At 38.0% G+C, this 16,372-nt stretch overlaps 4 protein-coding genes across 4 annotated transcripts; 1 reads left to right on the top strand and 3 right to left on the bottom strand. All coding sequences in view use genetic code 12, as the record gives it.

The window, feature by feature from the left end:
• On the top strand, positions 1-217 carry CANMA_000918 (uncharacterized protein; the record flags this gene model as incomplete). The annotated part of the gene is made up of 1 exon (XM_051818320.1): positions 1-217. A coding segment is annotated over one exon (217 nt), but the record flags the coding sequence as incomplete, so codon positions are not given.
• A 76-nt stretch (positions 218-293) lies between these two features.
• On the bottom strand, positions 294-2,285 carry CANMA_000917 (uncharacterized protein; the record flags this gene model as incomplete). Its single annotated transcript, XM_051818319.1, has 2 exons — positions 294-1,939; positions 2,006-2,285. The coding sequence occupies 2 exons, from the start codon at positions 2,283-2,285 to the stop codon at positions 294-296; spliced, it is 1,926 nt and encodes a 641-aa protein (XP_051673519.1).
• A 2,702-nt stretch (positions 2,286-4,987) lies between these two features.
• On the bottom strand, positions 4,988-6,871 carry CANMA_000916 (uncharacterized protein; the record flags this gene model as incomplete). The annotated part of the gene is made up of 1 exon (XM_051818318.1): positions 4,988-6,871. One exon carries the CDS (start codon positions 6,869-6,871, stop codon positions 4,988-4,990), a length of 1,884 nt encoding a protein of 627 aa, XP_051673518.1.
• Positions 6,872-9,678: 2,807 nt separating this feature from the next.
• Positions 9,679-15,471, bottom strand: MLP1 (Mlp1p; the record flags this gene model as incomplete). The annotated part of the gene is made up of 1 exon (XM_051818317.1): positions 9,679-15,471. One exon carries the CDS (start codon positions 15,469-15,471, stop codon positions 9,679-9,681), a length of 5,793 nt encoding a protein of 1,930 aa, XP_051673517.1.
• Between the last annotated feature and the right edge of the window lie 901 nt (positions 15,472-16,372).

Raw genomic sequence — 16,372 nt, 5'->3', positions numbered from 1 at the left:
TGGCAGCAAGTATTTAGTTGGTGATCGTTACACCGTGGCTGATTTCGCTTTATTTGGATGGGCATTCAGGTTGAAGGCTTTAGACATCGATATCCATCAATGGCCATTATTGGGTAAATGGCATGATGCTTTAGCCGAATTGCCCGAAGTGCAAAAAGGAGTCAGAGCAGTTCCACCAAAATGGTTAAAAGAGCAAGATGAAAAATCAAAAGCTTAATCTAGGTTATTCTTAGACTTTAAATAAAAAACAATCAATCAACACTATGGTGAAGAACTATACATCTCAACCTCTACTAAACTTTCTTTTCATCTTCATCGTCATAATCATCATCATGTTCTCTACCACTTCTACCATTTCCAACACCTGAACCTTCTCTATCACGTTGAACTAAATCTTCCACCATTTCAACACTAGGCTTGTTCTTTTCTAAATCAAAGTGAATATGATCAAATCCGGTATTACCTCTACTGTTTGTGAACTTGACCTTATGGATTTGTGAATGATCGGGAACCAATTTGTTACAACGTCTCAAGTCATACCATGGCAATGTAAACACTTCTTCAATTGACTCCAAACTTCTGCCCTTCAATTCAGGAAGGAAGAATGCCCAAACTAGTGAAAGGATCAACACACCAACGAAAAAATAAAATGCACCATAGGAATTCATTGCAATCATCATCTTGGGTAATGCTTTAGAGTTACCATATTGATTAGCAAAATGTAAAATCATAACCAACGATTGAGCAAATGTTCTAATTCCAAGAGGGAAAATCTCACCACCAAGCAAATATTGAACTGCATTGAATCCAACAGTCCAGAAAGTACCACTCAAGAATATAGCTGCTAATGCACCTTGACTTGCTCTTTTAGCCGATCCGGTGATGACTGCACCAGACTCGGCAGCTTGAGGAACAATTGTCAAGAAAATGGCATAGTACAACAAGCACAACATTTGACCGCAAATACCAATATAAATGGCTCTCTTTCTGCCCAAGATATCAATAATGAAGAAAGCTGAAAGGTAAGCAGAAACAAACTTCACAACACCCAAGACAGCCGACATTTTCAAAGTATCAATACCAGTAACACCAACTAATGAGAACAATTCCGAAGCGTAGATTGTAACGGCATTGGCACCACTCCATTGGCCCAACACTTGAGTTGCACCGGCGATAAACACAAACCTATAAGCAATACTCTTTACTGTAACAATTTGTTTAAACATGGTCCACAATGATGAATTCTTTGTAGCTTCCTTTTCTGCCATGATTTGTTCATTGATATCACTGATCTCAGCAATGATGTATGGATGGTCAGCAGGTAAATGTCTCAACTTGCTCAACTTGTCAATCGCTTCCTCCGCCTTGCCATGTTTTAACAACCAACGGGGACTCTCGACACACCAAAAGAACGAAGTAATAAAGATTAATCCACACATAATAATCTTAGTAGATAATGTAACTCTCCATTGTTTGTCATTAGGTGATCCATCGGCTAACATGTTTGGGATATGCAAAGCTGAACCCCAATTTGCAAAATAACTCAACATGATACCGAAATAAACGGCACCAGCAAAAATACAGTTGGCGATCCCACGAATTGGACTTGGTGCAACTTCAGACAAGTAAACAGGACCAATAGATGTTGTTTGACCAATAGCCAACCCTTCAATTAAACGACCAGCGTATAATTGACCAACTGAATTCGAACTGATTTCAATAATGACACCAACTACCCAAATAATACAAGTCACCTGCAATGCTCTAATCCTACCAAAGTAATCAACTGATTTCATGGCAATAATAGCACCACCAATAGAGCCCAACTGAACCATAGAGGTAATGTTGGACTTCAAGTTAGCCAATTGGTCCTCCGTTTTTGACTCGTCACTTAATCCAAACCTTTGTTTGAAAGAAGGAAGAGCAATATTTCCCGAAACTAGATAGGACTTCTGTTAGTATTAGCTGCTTAAAGCAAGTCTGTACAATCTCTTCAAATACATACTATTTCCTTCGTCAAGACCTCTACCGGCACCAAGTATTCCAAAAACTAAAATACTCAAATATAATGTGGCATTGAAAATTTGGGGTGGGTGGTCGGAGGTATCCACTGTAAATCTGAATTTAGACCAAAATGATTTCTTCTCGTCGTCTGTATTTGGATATGGCTCAGCTTGGATTATATCTTGCGATTTTTCACTTTGAGCATCGTTGCCTTTATACGATTCAAACTTTGTGACTGCAACATTGGACTTATCATCTTTTCTTGAAAGTGGAAACACCATACTTAAAGAATCTTTCTCTTTCTCTCTTGCAAATATTATTTTCTTAGTTAAAAGAAGGGGGATCTAAACTTTCTCTTGGCTAAAGAACTTTTTTCTTAGGTGGATGTTTTCAAGAAAAATAAATTGATGAAACAGATGAGTCAAAAAGAATTTCTTGAAAGGAAATTTCTTTATCCCTTTATATATCGTGAATAAGGAAAGGGAAAAAGGTATAACATTTCGTTGCAGCAAACTAGTTGAACAAAAGCAAAGACGTTACCGCAATTTGCAGTTGTTTCATCGTCTTTTGTTTTTTCCTTTTCTTTAGTTTTTTCTTTCTACAAACCCCAACTCTATTGAGACACAATTAGTCTTCCCCACTTCCCGGAGCTTCTCTCCAATACTACACGGTAAGAAATTTTAAGTTATTCAGCAGAAGAATATCTTTGCGTAAGTAAAAAGCTGCTGTTTGCGTACTTTTTCCATTTTTTGTTGAGTTTCAAAGTTAAAGGAGGAAGTAAAAGAAAATATGCAGAATCTGCAACTGCGGCTAAAAAAAGAAAACCCAACACAAAGTTAAGAGAGATAAATTTTTGTTTAAAGTGGAGGACAAAGATTCTCCCCACTTTCGAGAGAACAAAACTCTAAACGATTGCAAAAAGCAAAAAACAAAGAAACAATGTCTCTCCTACAATATTATTTCTCTGAACCACTAAGACTGGCAAGTACTAACGTGTCCCCAACTACCCACACTGATGTAATTAAAACTAATCCCCACCCCCAAACTATAAAGTTCTAGATTTATGATACTTTCCCATTCTATATCGTAACATGTACACTATGTGTCATTCTAAGAGCAAAACTTGTATTCCTAGCTCGAATTGTAGGAGAATTCTATCAGATCAGCTCCATTCTTGCCATCTGAGCCCTTGCCGAGGGTCATCCGATACTTGGTACTGCTGCTTTCCTTGCAGAAAATTTGCTTTTCGTAAACAACAACCTTTTGTCAACCTCTTGTTTGTGTGAGGAGTTTGGTTGTTGTTATATACAGAATATTACACAAACCCGCAATTGTTAAGATTGGACTATTTTTTTTATTTTCAAGCAACAATGCCTCTTCCTTTACTAATGAAGAAGTACACGAAGGAATAAAGAAGAAAAATCATTGCTTTTATTAAAGAGAACAATAAAGCACAGAGTAAAACAAAGCAGTGTCCAATTGTTTTCGCTAGCTTTGTTATTTCATCAGGTGATGAATGTGCTTGTTGAGCTTAATCAATGCTACAGATGTAAGCAGCAATGTATGCTCCACGTATACCTGGTACTTTTCCCTGTAAGTGGGCTAGGTGCTCTGAGTAGTTAGATAAAGAAACCATCTACTTTTGTGTCTGTTATCTCGGGTTTTCACTCGGCTGGGATTATAAAAGTCTGCATCTAGAAATTCCTAATTATTAAAATATGAATAGAAAAGGCGGGGTTGAGTTGAAAAAAAAAAAAGAAAAAAAGAATGGAAAGGAATAAAAAACCTTCAACAATTTGAATTGTTTTCTAAATGTTTACTTGTTACATGCCGTTTATTTTAAAATATTTTAATTTTTTGCAATGTGTTTATATTTTAAAAGTCTGGCGCTTATTTCTAGCAAAAATAAAAAATAAATATCAGATGACATGACACAAACGTTGACACAGGACACAGAATAAAAGTCACGTAATGGAAAATTTTTTATTGGAGACAAACTACATTGACAATAATCTTATTTACAATTTCGAGAACAATTGTAGCATTATGTCATAAGTTTAATTCGCATGTGAACAACGCCTTGTAAAAAGGCTAATAAAATCTTTGCTAGAAAATGTTTAATTTTAGACGACACAGAAAGTGGAGAAGAGCCCCCGGAGATCGTAATTACAACCATGAACGACGGATTAAAATAATTTTGAAACGTTTTAAATGTTCTGCAATGCAGAAACCCTCCTCAAAAACGGAATACAAGACTGCATTCAAAAATTTGTTGCGCTTTTTTTTGGCTTATCGTTCCGAGATTTCCATTTGTATTAATTAGATCATAAAGCAAACGTTGCGAACGTTTAAGTGAAATAACAAGTCTTCACTAAAACCTAAGGAATATTCCGGAACGATTGTCGTGGACTCAAAGCAGGTTTCCTTTTCCTCTATTTTCATCAGAATCAATTTCTTCAACTTTTTTTTTCTACATCACTCGTTTAAGTTTCCCCGCACGGAGCTAAATTCTTTTTTTTCATAAAAAAAAAAGAAAAGAAGATCGGAACAAAAAGTAACCGAGAGATTAAATGATTGTTTCTTAATTGCCAAAGAATAAGATTCAAGCATTATAAGACGAAGAATGAAATTTCAACCAACAATGGAAAGAAAAAAAATGTCTTGTATTGCTTTTTATTTTTAGACGTGGGGTTTGTGTCTACAAATTTAGACCAGGTCGTGTATTTCACTACAAAAATATTATTATTTCAAATACTTTTTCTTGTATTAGGGGAGCTACCAGATAGAATTTTACTAGAATAGAAACCCCACCTAGTTGCAAGTTGTTAGAATGGAGCATGTTCTAATAGATGATTCTCAAGGGAAATACTACACACGAGTGGTTCTAACACGATACACAACTGCTCATATTGCGACGAAATCTTGTCCATATATCAAAATAACTGTCATATTCATATAAAAAACTATAAACTTTTCCACCCCACTAAACCTTCTTCTCTTCTTCCTCTTCTCCAGAACTTCTGCCACCAACATTTTTGGACCTTGATGTCCCAGTATTCTCAACAAACTCACCAATGGGCTTGTTTAATTCCAAATCATATTGTATGTAGTCAGCACCAGTGTTGCCTCTGCTATTAGTATATTTAACTTTGTGGATTTGTGAGTGGTCTGGAACCAACTTACGACAACGTCTCAAATTATACCATGGCAATGTAAACACCTCTTCAATTGACTCCAAACTTCTACCTTTCAATTCAGGAAGGAAAAATGCCCAAACTAAAGCTATGCACAAGACACCAACAAAAAAGTAAAATGCACCAAATGAATGCATAGCAAGCATAAGTTTTGGCATAGCACTGGAGTTACCATACTGATTAGCAAAATGTAAAACCATGATGACCGACTGGGCAAATGATCTAATACCTAGAGGGAAAATTTCATTACCAATCAAATATTGAATTGAATTGAATCCAATTGTCCAGAATGCGCCACTCAAGAAAATAGCAGCCAAAGCTCCAGTACTTGCTCTCCTGGCATTGGCATTGACAACAACTCCTTCGGCAGCCTCAGGAACCAAATTCAAAAAGATTGCATAGTACAACAAGCACAACATTTGGCCAGAAACACCAATGTAAAGTGACCTCTTTCTACCCAAGATATCAATGAGGAAAAACGCAGCAAAGTAAGCGGAGGAGAACTTGACAACACCCAAAACAGCCGACATTTTCAATTTATCAATACCAGTAACACCAACTAACGAGAACAATTCCGAAGCGTAGATTGTAACGGCATTGGCACCACTCCATTGGCCCAATACTTGACTTCCACCACCAATGATCAACAATCTGTAAGCAATACTTTTGACGGTAAAAATTTGTCTAAAATTGTCCAACAATGATGAAGATCTAGCTGCTTCTTTCTCGGCTGTCACCTGTTCATTGATATCACTAATCTCAGCAAGAATATATGGATGATCAGTGGGCAAGTTTCTCAATTTACTCAATTTCTCAATAGCTTCTTGTGACTTGTCGTGCTTCAACAACCAACGAGGACTCTCGACACATAAAAAGAATGATGTAACAAATATAAGACCTGCCATAATAAACTTGACACAGAAAGTGACTCTCCATTGCTTGTCATTAATTGATCCATCGGCTAATGCTTCAGGGATATGTATTGCCGAACCGTAGTTTGCAAAATATCCCATCATGATTCCCAAGTACACAGCACCAGCAAAGATACAATTAGCCATGCCACGAATCGGACTTGGTGCGACTTCAGACATGTAAACTGGGCCAATAGACGTTGTTTGACCAATAGCCAACCCTTCAACAAAACGACCAGCAAACAACTGACCAACGGAGTTAGAAGAAACTTGAATAGCAACACCAACTAACCAGATAATACACACAACTTGCAATGCCCTAAGTCTACCAAAGTAATCAACTGACTTCATGGCAATAATAGCTCCTGCAACTGAACCCAATTGCACCATGGAAGCAATATTGGATTTCAATGTCGCAATTTCATGTTCTGTCTTTGTTGTATCACTTAATCCAAATTTCCGAGTAAATGCAGGAAGAGCAAGGTTTCCAGAAATTGTACCTTCATCAACACCTCTTGCTGCTCCAAACAACCCAAAGACTAAAATACTCAAGTACAAGGTCTTGTTGAAGATTTGTGGTGGATGATCGGTAGTATCAACACGAAATCTAAATCTTTGCCAAAAGGGTTTTTTCTCCTCGGAGTATGGCGTTGACTCAACCTCAATATTAGCTTGAGACCCTTTACTGGAATTATCATTTTCTTCTGGTGATCCAACAGCAATAGAAGTTTGTGTAGGCTTCTTATTTGCTGTAGAAGACATTTTTGTTTAGATTAAGAATTTTTCTCTTAAAGCAGGTATTGTTTCAATTGCCAAAAGTTCAGACACTTTTCCCCTATATTACTGATAAAAGAGTTGATAATGATGGAATAAAGAAGCAAGAAAAACAGAGGTAATGGCCATCTCCTTAAATAGACAAAGAGATGCTTGTTTAAGAAGGGTATAATAACTTCTAAAATTGGATGTTGAATTTGCAAGAGGGGTGTGACTTGTTGCAAAAACCAAAAAAACAAACTAAAGTGGCCAATATTATTTTGTAGTTTCAGCCTCCCCCAAAAAAATGGGTAAAATCTCCGGGGTTTTTTGTTTCAACTGTGTAATATTTTAGAAACTCACTGAATTTCTTTGTAATGTTATTGAGGGGGTATTAAGTTCTTTTTCTTGAGAGGTCTTTTCGTGGTAAGTGGCTCAAAATTCAAAGACTGATCGTAAAGCTTGTTTCGCATAGATAAGAAAAGAAGGTGTGAAATAATGGCCAAGAAGAATCGATTTGGGCTAAATGGAATGTACTTCCCCACATGGAAGGTTTCTATCGACGCTGAAAAGGGCTAAGAAAAGTTTCAGAACGAAAGAAAAGTTGAAGATTAACTTAAACCAATAGGACAATTTCTTTAGAATACTCCACTATTCACCTTTAAAGATGCTTAGTTTTGTTGACCCAACCAGTTTGAGCGCAAGCTTACCTTCTAGTCTGTGCTATAGAGTGAGTAATGACTAAACTAGTTCGATTCAAAGCTACGTAGGGAACAAAATGTAACACTCAAGGTCTAGCTAGCATCCTCAATAATTGAAAAAAGGTGATTTTGAAAATTAAGGATTCTAGGGTGTGTATCTTGGACCTGCTTTGCCCTGCTTTAATTTGTCATCTTCGGAGTTTTTTTTATTTTTATTTTAACAAAGATTTTATTCCAGCTTTTGGCTAAGTTTTAAACTTTGATGTCACAAATGTGCGAATGCGCGTTGTTGCAAATTAATATTTTTTGCATCGCTAGTTGTATATTATATTTCAGTCTTATATCATACGATGAAATTACAAAAGCATAGCGAATATTTCTAAGATTGTAACACATTTACTAATTTCCTTACATTTGCCATCATCCGTTTACAAGTTTTTCTTTATCAAAACATACCACTTTTCGACTTGGATTTGAGAAAGCAGTGACACTTACCAGACGCAGAATCTTTAAAATATGAGTGTAGGAATACTCTCCTTTGTACGCATTATTTCTACATTCAACTTAAAGTTACTACTAAAGTATTGTTTCTTTGTCTCAAAAGTTTTGCCTTAGGAATAAACTTTGGGGGATTGTGGTAATTGCCCATATGCTCTCGAAGTACCATATTTAATCTGCTTATCCAGCAAATCAGGTTATTATATCCGTTTTTACATGTAAAAGTTTGTAATTTACGAGATTCTATTTGTTTCAAAAATAATAAATTGTGCATTGTAATTCGGAAATGAAGCCCTTTTGCTAAACTATGGATTAAAATTTTGATTCTATGTAGACTGATACTTGATAAACGGAAATAATTGTAACACCTATCATTTTATCACTCACTGCAGCTCCCAGTAGTACCTACTCACTTTTGCTTGTAGCTTCTTGAATAATTTTAGTTCGGCAATATAAATGTCGTGTACTCATGAATTGTGCACGGGAAAGATTCATTTAAGGTTTGAATTGTCATTATGAGTCCAGTCCCCAACTTTTCATTCTCTGTCCACCCGAGATGAGTACTATTAGCTAATGCACGTGAGATACTTTTGCCCAACATTTTAGTCCTACTTTTGTAAATGGTTCAAATTGCAACAAGAAAAGCTTATTTGTGAGTTTTTTGGTAATCCTGTATATTGTTGCATTCTCTGGTGTAAAGTTTTGTGTATTTAAGTTTTGAAAGACAGACAGCCAGCCTCATCAATAATGAGTCAACCCCCCTCCCCCCTCCTGCTCTTTAGAAAATAAAACAAGTACTAGATATCACATAGGTTATTAAATAACACTACAAAGCACAACATCAATGGCGATAAAGTTCCTTTTCAAGTAGGCAACTAAATATATGCAATTACTAATGAATCTACGGAAAAACGCACTTCAACATTTTTAAAGTTGCATGGAATAAAATCAAGGCAGTGAAACGTCAAACAGAAATACTAAAGGAAAGGTAACCCTTCTTCAAAAGAGAACTAGAGTTTTGAGAATTACCAAAAACACAAAAAAAAGTACTTCCTGAATTCCAACATTTCGATTTGTAATTCCTGTTGGGCTGAAAACAACTTACCCCCTCTTTCTAATTTACACTTCGGTATAGGATTCTTCCTATTGTACATTGAGTTATTCTGTCTCACAAGTGGGGAAGAATAACATTTTCTTGTTTCCAGATAGTGTAATTTTGATTGATTTAAGTTTACTCTCCTTGGAAGCCATGCGCATTGTTAGTATCAATGTACCATCAACCCCTCCCCTCATTCCTCTATAATAAATCCAATCATGGCACATGGCAGTGACAAGCTTTTCAACCCATATTTAGCCCACTCCCTGGAGTTCCCGGGCTCTTGAAGTACATTTCGTAAAACCCCTCGATCTTTCAAAGTGTTTACTAATAATGTGCAAATTCCCCGCTACAGTTCAAATAATAAGCCTTGTTTCTTTCGCAATATCTGGGGACAAAAGTAGAGCTAACATTAAAATACATATATTATTAAAGATACACAAAACAATTTAACTTGGCACGATTTCGAACAGCTTCTCCACACAAAAAACTGTTTACCATCGATTTCACATCGTTTTGTCTTACTCCTGTCTCGTCTTTTTCACTTTTGGTCTTTCATCTTGAAAAGATCTCTTGCGCTCATTGCTTGGAGAAACACTTTTTAGCTCTTCAGGCGTCTTAGGATTTCTTGGCTCAGTTCTTGCTATTGCAGGCCGTTTGACAGCCAATGTAGATTCTTTACCAGGAGCGATGGAGGAGACAACTGATACCTTTTTAGGAGCAGGCTTTACTACCGGTGTGGTTGTTGCCAGTTGTGTAGTGGGGGTGCTGCTCAGTAATTGTGGTGATGTCACTTGCGGTTGTGCCCCGAAAGTTTGGGGAGTGGCTTGCAAAGCAGGTTGTGACTTTACCACTGATGGGGTCGATTCAGGCAAGCTAGAGGTATCCTTCGATGGGACCTTTTGAGCTAGCACTTGAGATGGTGCGGCAACTGGTGCTTGGGTTGCCGTTTGAGCTGGTGTGCTTTTACTCACTTCTGTAACAGGAACAACCGGTTTTGTGCTTTTCGTTTCAGTGGCAATCTTTGGTTTTTCTGTTGGTTCCAGTTTACCTGATGCAACACTCGTGTTAACCGGTTGCAATCTTTGTACACTAGGCTGAACTGTTGGGGTGGTTGTCAATGGCTGCGTTGTGGCACTTACTGCCACTGACGAACTAGTTTGTGGGGATACAGATTGATGAGTTGGTTGCTGTGCAGACGCTTGACGTAACTGCGTCTGGAAAAATGCTTGTGGCTGAGCCTGTTTTGCTCCTTGTGGCTGTGGAGTCTTAACAGGTTGACCGAAAGCCGTACTTTTCAGGAAGCCTCTCACTTGTGGTTGTGCTGCTGCCGCTGCCACTTGTGTCGCTGCTGTCACTGCTTGCGATGCCGGTTGAGTCACCAGTTGTGATACAGACTGAGGTGCAGGCTTCACTGAACTCGATGCTTGTGATTGCTTCTTTGCTTGTGACTCTGACTCAAACTTTTCAACTTTTCTCGTCAACATTTTCATCTTGAACTCAAACTTCCTCTCAACCTCTTGTGCTGTCTTTGCCTTTTCCTCATCAATCTTCTGTTGAACCTCGCTCTTGGTTTTTTCTAAAAGTTGCTGGAGTTGCTCGTACTTGGCTTTCGTAGCATCTGTTGATCCGTTCGTGTTTGAAGATTCCAGTGACTTGCGCAACTCCTCCTTCTCTTTGTTAAATTGAGTCTTGAAAGTGGCTTCCAAAGTGAACAACTTCTTAACCAATTCATTCTTTTCACGTATCAATCCATTATTTTCCTCCTTTATGGCGTTAAGCTGCTTATTCAACTCCTCAACCTTCTGTTGTAATTTTCCATCTGGAGAACCAGAGGAAGATTGATTGCCCAGCAACGATTCTATTTTCTCCTTCAACTGTTTCAACTCCGAGTCCTTGGTGTCATTGATTTCTTTTTCTCTGGCAGCATGTTCCTGCTTCAATGTCTTAATCCTGTCATTAGCTTTGTTTTTCAATTTATCCATTTGCTCTTGCATTCTGATGATTTCTGGCGGTGGACCCTTGGACTCCTCCACTTTAGGAGCTACATTCGATGATATCGTCTTGAGGCGTGCATTCTCTTCCTCGAGCAAGCGCAATTTTTGTTGGTTAATTCCTGTTTCTGTTATTTGCGTTTGCGAGTTTTGTTTAGCATTGTCTAACTCAGATTTGATCCTAGCAAACTCAGATCTCAAATGTGCAAGCTCAGTATCCTTCCTCTTAATTTCGTATTTTAGGTTGTTGGTATTCTCCATTAACTGATTGATTTGCAGCAATTGGCTTGAAAGTTGACTCTGCTCTTTCTCATTGTTGTTCATATCCAACACACTGGAATTATTCTTGAGTGACTGAAGGGTTGAAATCTCATTTTGCAAACTCTCCAATTTAACCCTGAGGCTGGAATTTTCTTCTTCGACGGTGGCCAACTTAGCATCACTTCCCTCCTTTTCACGACGAAGATACTCGATAATCTGTTTGACATCATTTGATCCACTATCTTCGTTATTTTCTGATACACCACCCAATTCTAAACGATCAAGCAAAAGTCTATTTTGATCCTCCAACTCGGCATGCTTTGTCTTTGAATTATTCTTTTCATTCTCCAACTCCAACCTGCTCACACTTAGTTCTCCTTCTAGATCTTGTAGTTTCTTGTTAATTACATCCTTTTCCTTTCTTAGTTGTGCTATGGTGTAATTGTTGTCTGATACTGTCTCCTTTATGCTTTGAATTTCCTCAACCAATGCTGAATTGTTTTCAGCCTGAACGTCAGCTTTATTTTGCAAATCAATAACCGTCTTCTTTTCCTTCTCGAGCTTTTCATTCGCATCATTAAGTCTATCTTCATAAATCTTGTCCAAACTATCAAATTTTTCCGCTTTAGTTTCAACCTCTGCAAATTTCTCTTGTAACGCATTAAAATCAGCCACAAATTTTCCTCTTGCTTCTTCCAACTCTTTGGCTTTGACGTCATTTTTTTCTTTTAATTTTGCAATTTCCTCTTCTGCATTTTTCATTTCCTTCACAATTTCGTTGTATTTTGTCTCCCATGAAGCTTTTTCTTCATTTAATAATTTCGTCTTTTCAGCTATGGATGCTTCCTTATCATTCACCAACTTTGTTAATTCCACGAGGCGATCTCCTGTAGTTCTCAAATCATCTTGCAATTGTTTAACTTCTGGTTTACTATATGCATTGAGCGTTGCATCCTTTAACCTAGCACTCAAGTCCACTATACGCTTATCTTTCTCTGAAGCTTCATTCTTCAAATGTAGCAACTGCAAGCTTAAGTCATTTATCTGTTCCAACTTGCTATTTTGTGCTTTAAATGTCTTTTCCGATTGATGAGACAATATCTGGAGCCTTTCCTCTCTTTCATTGAGCTTTCTTTGTAAGTTCTGCGACGCCTCGGTAGAATCATTAAACTTGGCTGTAATCTCTTTGATAGATTCGTCACGTTCTCTTAACATCGATTGTAAATTCACCACTAATTCATTCAACTTAACCTTGTCGTCCCTCAATGATGAGAGCTCATTATTAAGCGACAACTGCATTCGATTTGCAAAATCCTTTTCGTGCTGTAAAGTGACCAATGATGTATTATTCTGCTCCACCCTTGATTGCAAATCGCGAAGATCTTGCGATTTTTGTCCCACTTGATCTTCCAATTTTTGTGCTTGTTTATTCCAAAACTCCATCTCTGATTTCACTTGATTTTTCTCAGCGATTGCCAAATCAATAGATTTCTGAGTAGTGGACAACTTCATTTCTGTCAACTCGATTGATTTGTTTGCAACAGAAAGTTGTATCGCGAGTTCATTGTTGCTCTCTAGCGCCTTCTTCAACTCCTCTCTGACCTTGTTTATTGTCTCTGAAGACTCATGCTTCATTTTCTTGATTACAGACTCATACTCCTCAATCTTTCTATTTAGCTCCAAGTCAGGCACGGAATTGTTGGTTCCAGCCACTCCGTCTGCCATTTTGTTATTGAGTTTTCGAAGGGCGTCTCGTTCTCTAGTAGCGGCTTGAAGTTGTGCATTAACGCTCTCCAACTCACTATCCAAAGTCATTATCGCCTCTTGAGCCTCCTCCACAGCTTTTGCGCTATTACTATCCTCCTCTGAGCTTTCCAACTTCTTTGTCAACTGCCTTACTGAAGTGACCAAATCTTGGTTTTTTTGTCGAAGCTCAATAATGTCTCTGAAAGTTAACAACCTTTCTGATACTACCTTGTCAGCGTCTGACTCGAGCGAGTCATCAAAATTGCCTGTACGGTCTAAAATTTTCTCAATCTTGCTGCGCTCACCAAGAGCAAGGGGGTCGTCGTTGTTGTCTCTAATATGTGAGTGTATGAGGAGGTAGCATATCTGCCTTCCCAAATCTTTTACAACCTGTTTCAAAGTGGATATCTCGTTCTCATAATCAACACCATTTGATCTTAGCTTTTTACAAGCCTTCTCAAGTGATGTATTTTCCGCATGGATACTCTCAATTTTATCATTTAACTCGGATACCAATGATTCATAAAATTGAATCTGGTCCTTGTAGTTGGCAATAGCAGGCTTTCTAGCGTCGAGCTCAATGACAAAACTCTCCAACTCCTTCTCCAATTTCTCTCTTTGTATTCTTTCGACAGTGAGTTGTTTCTTCACATGGTTGTATTCGGAAAATAAAGTGGGCAATGAAATTCTTGATACGTCGGTGCTGGCATCCGAATCTAGTAATAGTTTCTTGTCGCCAAATTCTTCACTCAACGCCGATTCCATTCTTTCAAGTTTTTCTTCCAATTCAGCAATTGTTTGCTCTTGTAAGGATATGGTTGACCTAAGCTTTGATATATTTTCATCCGTTCTGCTTTTAAGTTCCTCGGAATACGCTTCTAATTGCTCGATCCGAGCTGCGCGTTGGTCACTTTGGAGTTTAGTCAATTCCAACAAATCTTGATTGGCATTGGATTCCTCTATAATGCGTGATTCAACAGACCTAAGCTTCGACTCGGTAGCAGACTTTTTGCTCGACTCCGATTTCAATGATGCCTCAAGATCGGCAATGGTTTTCTCATGTCTCTTAACTAACTGGTCGAGGTTTTCTGACTTTACTGTTAATCGATTCACTTTGGAGTCAGTTTGTAGTTGCTCTGTCTCGTACTTCTGTAACAAATCGGTGTATTTCAGTTGCGCAGACTTTAATTGTTCCTCGTACCATAATTTTTGGTCTTTCAAGTAATTGGCCTCGTTTTGGGCCTTTGTCAATTGCAAACTAATGGCAAACTTCTCGTTTTCCGACCTGTTGTACTCCATTGTTATTTGATTTAGTTTCTTGCTTTGAGCTACATTTGCCGATGATAATTCCTCGAGTTTTTCCATGTGTTTGATCTCTTGGTAACTTTGCTTCTCGTTTAATTCCTTCAACTCTGACGCTTTTTCGGAACTAAGTCTCTGGTACTCATTAACTTGTACTACCATTTGTTGGTTAGAAAGCTCCAACTCTCTGACTTTGACTTCTTGTTTTTTGCTCTTTGAAGCTAATTCTGCATTCTCGTCACGCAATGCAAGTAACGAGTTGTCAGCTTCCGAGTACCTTTGTTGAAGGGAATTGATTGTGCTTCTACTATTCGTAAATGTCTCCTCTAGTTTTGATCTAAATTGATTGTTCTGGCTTTGTAATCTTTCAAACTCGCGAGCTTTTGTTAGAAGCGCTCTTATTACATGCTGATCGTTGATTGCTTTCAAAGTGTCCTTGTCAATGGACAAGAATATACTTAAAATAGCTTTTGTATCTCCTTCAAGTCTATCCTGGTCCTGAGTATGCAGCAAAATATCATTTCTAATTGGTGAACTTGCCACCTCTTGAGTCGAATTGTAAAGTGCCCGATGATCATCATTATCGGGCGCCACATCAAACAATTTTGGGGTCACAATGGGCTCTTGATCTTTAAGCGGAGGTAAGGACTTTGACGGTGTTGTATACTGCTGTTTATCTGAGGCTGATGGTTGTAGGAACGAGGTGTGAGGATCCTCGTGAATCAGCTCGTCAGCAGTCGCATCAACCTTTGCTGCATAATCATCTTCAGCTTTGTTTAATATTAATTTGTTCTCATCAGTCTCTTGTCTTTTGAGACTTGCATCTGGTTGATCTCCGCTATTAGGTGATGATTGTTGTAATGATTCGTTTGTTGCTTGAGGTTGTCCAGAACTTTCTTGAATTTCATTGCTATTGGTGTTGTTTGCCGAAAGATCATGAGAAGCTTTAGCTTTATCCTGTTCCGAGTCTAGACCCTGTTGGCTGTCAATTGATGAATTATCACCACCCATACTCGGTTAGGGGCAATTATGTCTAATGATGCACTACTGAGGTTCAGTTTTTATTCGCAACTGTTTGTTTTTCTGCGATTTGGTGATCTTTGAGCAAAGCCGCATATTGGCTGCATTAAGTAAGTGATGCAAGGACAAAGAGTCTAAGACTGTAGAAACGTTACTACATAATCTATTACATCCGGGTCACATCAATGCTACGTGTGTTAGCGATTCACTCTAATCAAAGGAGCGCCATTCAAGATTCTCTCTACTCCAGAGTAAAACACGACTAGCACTATCTTGTCATACCAGAAAGCAATGCCATCTCTAGAAACTTGTACAGTTAATTCAACTGGCATTCACCTCCTGTTTATATCTGGTAAGTTCGATCTGAAGCTGTTTAACCTTCACAACAAGATCTAAGGTGGTTCAAATCATTTTCAGACCCGCTCAATAAATAGTAACCCATAAATACCGTTTTCCTACACACTAAACCCACCTGTTTGGGTATCGTCTCTGGTAAGCGATACATGCAAGACTCTTGTCTGTTCAGACAGTGATAGATACATCAAACAGATGTAGGTAGAGTGAAGTTGCAGTCAGTAAACCGTCTTAGGGCTAAAACCCTTGTCTATATGCATGACCATTATTGTTTACACGTGATCAGAATCTAACGCAAAACGAGAGAGAGAGGAAAAAAAAAGAGTAGAAAATATCAAAAACGCACTTACTAATTTTCCACCATCAATCACTAATCATTCACAACCAACCATGATTGAACCATCATTAAAAGCATTAGCTTCCAAATACAATTGTGAAAAATCCATCTGCCGTATCTGTTACGCTAGATTGCCACCAAGAGCCACCAACTGTCGTAAGAGAAAGTGTGGTCACTCCAACCAATTGAGACCAAAGAAGA

Source organism: Candida margitis (genome assembly GCF_024628925.1).
Source record: "Candida margitis strain CBS 14175 chromosome Unknown scaffold26, whole genome shotgun sequence".
Taxonomy (NCBI): domain Eukaryota; kingdom Fungi; phylum Ascomycota; class Pichiomycetes; order Serinales; family Debaryomycetaceae; genus Lodderomyces; species Lodderomyces margitis.
The sequence above is the reverse complement of the archived record's forward strand: the minus strand, read 5'-3'. Positions and strand labels throughout refer to the sequence as shown.